Source organism: Octopus bimaculoides, chromosome 5, assembly GCF_046866305.1.
Source record: "Octopus bimaculoides isolate indiv1 chromosome 5, ASM4686630v1, whole genome shotgun sequence".
NCBI lineage: Eukaryota > Metazoa > Mollusca > Cephalopoda > Octopoda > Octopodidae > Octopus > Octopus bimaculoides.
Window position 1 is genome coordinate 51350326 of NC_142932.1, and position 5000 is coordinate 51355325.

Consider the following 5000-nt stretch of genomic DNA (forward strand, 5'->3'; position numbering starts at 1 on the left):
TTCAATTCGTTTAGTGAGCACCCTCTGGGGTGATTCAATCCTTGATATATTTTGATTTTTGAAATACTTTTTTTCTTTTTTCTTTTCCTTTTATGCAAACTGTCAAAATTAGCCTGAGCACCTTGTATATTCAACTAGATTCTGCTAAATCTAACATCTCTTTGGTTGACACAAAGCTTTAATAGAAGACACTTACCCAAGGTGCCACACAGTGGGACTGAACCTGAAACCATATAATTCGAAAGCAAACTTTTTACCACACAGCTATGCTTGTGCCTATATATATTGATGCGACGACCGAAAATACAATTAGCATCATATCCCTATCTCCCGGGCTGGGTTTTGAACCCGTACTCTGGTCAGTTGGGGAGAATGGTATTTCCTTTGTCTTATCGGCAGCCAGCAGAGGCAGTTGGGTTGTAGCAGCCAGCCGGAGCGGTTGGGAGACAGCAGTTTGTCCGTTGAGATGGGGCCAGTCGAGTGAGATGAAGATGAAGAATAAGTCTGACAGACAGAAAGCTATGGTTAGCAGAAACGCATAGAGTCCCAGAGAGAGAGAGAGAGACAGAGAGATGAAGCAGTTGTACAGAGATGAAGATGAAGAATAAGTCTGACCGAGAAAGCTATGGTCAGCAGAAATGTATAGAGTCCCAGTGAGAGAGAGACGGAATTGTAGTGGCAGACTGCCTAGGTCAGTGGAAGTAGCAGACCTGAAGGAAACGAACTTCGTTGTGGTAAATGCTTTTATATTATTTTAGAGAAAAAGAACTCTGAGTTGTTAACTGTGTTGTTAAATGCTTCTAAAAGAAAGGAAAAGAAAAGAAATACAAAAGAAAGAAGCAGAAGAACTTTGTTGTCAAATGAAACTTGAGACACGAACTTTGGGATGTAAAAAAATGATTGAAAAGCTTGTAATTGTTTGGAAACTTTGTCAACGTTATTGAACTGTTATGCCATGTATTGGAATTGTTATTATGTAATGCTCTATTCTAATGTTTTAAATGTATTCTGTGATGTTATGTATGTAAAAAGAAAAGGTTACCCAACGCATGGTCTTCGTGTTGTTTCTTCCTCCCGTCCTTTTTGCCTGTGTTATTCTTCGTTACGTGCTCCAGCCGGGGCTTTATTATCGCAGTCAGGTGACCGACAGACGAATTTGCTAGCTCACTGAGCGTACGAACGTTCGCGCGTGCGCGAGTCCCCTATTCGGTGTTAGGGTGGTGCTTCGCGTGCGGGCGTTCGACACCCAAAATTGGTGTCAGAAGTGGGATCTATTGATTTGCTGCAGTGAGTTGGTTGTTCGTCATGGCTTCGGAAGGTGCGCGTGCGAAGGGTCAGGCTAGGAGGGAGGAAGTATCCCTGGCATTGGTTGTGAAGATGCTGGAAGAGGGCTTCGCTGAACTCAGAAAAGAGCAAGCGCATTGAGAAGTTTTGTGCTGCCGAGCCTGAGGTCGCTAAACCTGAAGTGGGTGCTGTTGCTGCGTCATCACGTGATGCTCCAACGCCTGGATGCGGATCTCCTGAAGTTGAATGTAGCGGTGTGGTCCCGGCTAGGAAGAAGCCACAAGAAGCGTTGGCTAGGGCTCTGGAGTGCGAGTCCTGTATGAAACCGAGCATCGGAAATTTACGAGTGAGTGGAAGCTCTGGACTCAAGGCACGGAGGGTAAAAGTCCGTGAAGTTGAAGGACTTAGTAGGCGGAATGAGGAGACGACTGGTGTGTGTTGTTGGCACTGTGGGAAAGACGGACACAGGCGGCGAGACTGCTACAGTTGGCGGCGAGAGAGGTTTCGAACTGCAGACCTCAAGTTCAACCCGAAGAAGTGCAGTCTGTTTCAGAAGGAAGTAAAGTACCTGGGACACCTGAGTTGTGACTGCCCAACAGGAAACAAAGTCGAGAAACGAAGAGGAGCTGGTGTTGAGGGGCAACCACCAGCCAGACGTTCCGAAGAAGCCCCACACTTGAGACGGCATGCAGGGTCTGTGATTGACAGCCTAAGAGTGAACGGAAAAGTCAACGGCCGGACGTGTTCTCTGGTGATCGATTCGGCCTCGGGACAGACTTTTGTGAGGTCCGATGTGTTGCAGGACCTAGAGCTGTCGGAGACATCGCAGCAGTTGTGTGGTGTGACCGGACATTGCACTGAGCTGAGAGGGCCAGTTAATGTCCGGATTGATGTTGCCGGATTGGAAGTTGTGCTTCCTGTTTACGTAGTTGAAATGGAGGATTCGTGCATTTTGGGACTGGATTACCTAACGTCCATGGATTGTCAGCTGGACTTGCGGTTGAAGAAGCTTTCGGTACAGGGAAGATCGGTCCCTGTTGAGGTGGTAAAGCGAACCACGCCCGGTAGCGAGGTAAGAGCGCTACGGACGACAGTGGTACCACCGCGGTCGGAAAAGCTGTTCCAGTGTCGTGTGAGCAATCCGACTGATGGCTGTCTGGGGCTGGTGGAGCCCGACAGACGAAGCAAGTTGAAAGCTCGAGTGAGGGTCGGACGAACCCTGGAAGCAGGAGCTGACAAAGTGCTGGATGTGGCAGCCAATTCTTCTACGGTGGCTCAGAGGATTCGTAAAGGGCAAATCTTGGGATTGTGCCAGGCAGTGGATCAGCGGCAAAGTCAGTTGCATTGTGCAGGAAAAGAAGTGCACAGCAAAAAGTGCAAACGAGCCACGGTGACTGGATGTAAGTCAACCAGAGAAGTGAAAAAGAGTCGAAGACCACCGGGGGAGGAACTGCCCAGGGAAACCTCCAGCTATGTGAAGTATCTGCAGGAAAGTCTGACTGAGGTACACCAGCAAGTTAGAGAAGCCCTGAAGTTTTCAGGTGAAGTAATGAAGCGTCGGCACGACACCCGGGCTAGTGAAGTCAACTTTAAAGAGGGTGATGAAGTGTGGTTTCATAACCCCAGGCGGAAAAGAGGACAGTCACCGAAGTTACAGAGTCCATGGGAAGAGCCTTATACGGTGATGGATCGCCTGTCCGATGTGACATACCGGATTCGAGGAGGCAGGAGAACTTCTCCGAAAATTGTACACGCAAACCGTCTGTGGAAGTACCATGGCTCTGGACAGTTCAGCTGGAGCACACCTGCAGGGGTTGGATCCACTTGCTAAGAAAGTCTGAGAGAGAAAAGAATCAATTTAGGAGTAGAGATGTTGTTTGTTTTGTCGGGACGACAAAGAGCTAGGGAAGGGGTAGTGATGCGACGACCGAAAATACAATTAGCATCATATCCCTATCTCCCGGGCTGGGTTTTGAACCCGTACTCTGGTCAGTTGGGGAGAATGGTATTTCCTTTGTCTTGTCGGCAACCACAGCTATTTTTAGCGTAGCTGCCCCTTTCCGGTCAGCGAAAGTTCAAAAACGGCAGGATAGGAATGTACCGACCGACCCATCTTGGCAGGGGGGTAAAGTAGCACAATGAGCTATGGTATTTGGGATGAATAGGAGAACGAGAATTGGCGGCAAAAGCAGTTAGCAGAGAATTTGGGCAGTGGAGTTCTGGCAGCCAGCAGAGGCAGTTGGGTTGTAGCAGCCAGCCGGAGCGGTTGGGAGACAGCAGTTTGCCCGTTGAGATGGGGCCAGTCGAGTGAGATGAAGATGAAGAATAAGTCTGACAGACAGAAAGCTATGGTCAGCAGAAACGCATAGAGTCCCAGAGAGAGAGGGACAGAGAGATGAAGATGAAGAATAAGTCTGACCGAGAAAGCTATGGTCAGCAGAAATGTATAGAGTCTCAGTGAGAGAGAGACGGAATTGTAGTGGCAGACTGCCTTGGTCAGTGGAAGTAGCAGACCTGAAGGAAACGAACTTCGTTGTGGTAAATGCTTTTATATTATTTTAGAGAAAAAGAAGGCACTATCATGCTATTAGCTGTCAGAAGTGAAAGTGCTCACTGCTAGTGAAGTATCTGTCTGTCTGCCTGTCGATTTGTCAACGTTATTGAACTGTTATGCCATGTATTGGAATTGTTATTATGTAATGCTCTATTCTAATGTTTTAAATGTATTCTGTGATGTTATGTATGTAAAAAGAAAAGGTTACCCAACGCATGGTCTTCGTGTTGTTTCTTCCTCCCGTCCTTTGTGCCTGTGTTATTCTTCGTTACGTGCTCCAGCCGGGGCTTTATTATCGCGGTCAGGTGACCGACAGACGAATTTGCTAGCTCACTGAGCGTACGAACGTTCGCGCGTGCGCGAGTCCCCTATTCGGTGTTAGGGAGGTGCTTCGCGTGCGGGCGTTCGTAACAATATATATATATAAATATATATATCAATGAAAAATATTTCAATACAAATGTATTAATTTCCAGCAAAACATAGCCCTATAAGGGTATATATATATATATATTTTTTTTTTTCCAGTAAATATCGGTGCCTTGTTGTACCACTCTTCTGAATTTATATATATATATATACTAGCAGAAATACCCGGCGTTGCCCGGGTTAAAGAGAATAATGAAATCTAAAAACGCCGTCTAGACTACGCATCATCTTTATATATAGAGATGTATATACACACACGTACCCAAACACACGTATATATATGTATATCAATATAAATATATGAAAGTCAATGAAGTTTCGTAAAAGAAGGTGATCATGTACATACTTTCTTGCTGTTGTGATTATAACACCTCGTTGTAAACAATGTTCCTTGTTTTCCCTTGTGGAGCATATACAAATAGATTTTTTTTGCTGCCCACTCTTGAGCAGCCAACATACAGTTGTCCATGTGAGAAGCAGGGCTCTTCCAAGAGAAGACCAGCTACAGACAGTGTTTGACCCTGAGATTTGTTTATGGACATGGCAAAAGTCACACGAAGGGGGAATTCTAGTCTTCTGAATGTAAAAGGAATGTCTGCTCCTGATGGAGTAAGAGGAATTCTTGGAATAAAGACGTCATCCCCTTTTGCACATCCAGAAAGAATGGTAGCCTCGATAACGTGTGACATCATTTTCTTTATCACGAGTCGTGTTCCATTGCAAAGTCTTGGTG

The 5000-nt window shown here is 46.1% G+C and overlaps 1 protein-coding gene across 6 annotated transcripts in view; it reads left to right on the forward strand.

Moving 5' to 3' along the window:
• Nucleotides 1–5000, forward strand: part of LOC106877229 (uncharacterized) — a 104967-nt gene that overhangs the window by 88627 nt on the left and 11340 nt on the right. The window contains exon 1 of one of the 6 annotated variants that reach the window (XM_089352254.1): nt 1–3822. This exon is cut by the window's left edge and continues 551 nt beyond it. The exons of the other annotated variants lie outside the window; for them this stretch is intronic. Coding sequence (XP_089208380.1) covers nt 1604–3115 — 1512 coding nt within the window. The 5' untranslated portion in view covers nt 1–1603 and the 3' untranslated portion in view covers nt 3116–3822. The remainder of the gene's footprint in view (nt 3823–5000) is intronic. 6 annotated transcript variants of the gene reach the window in all.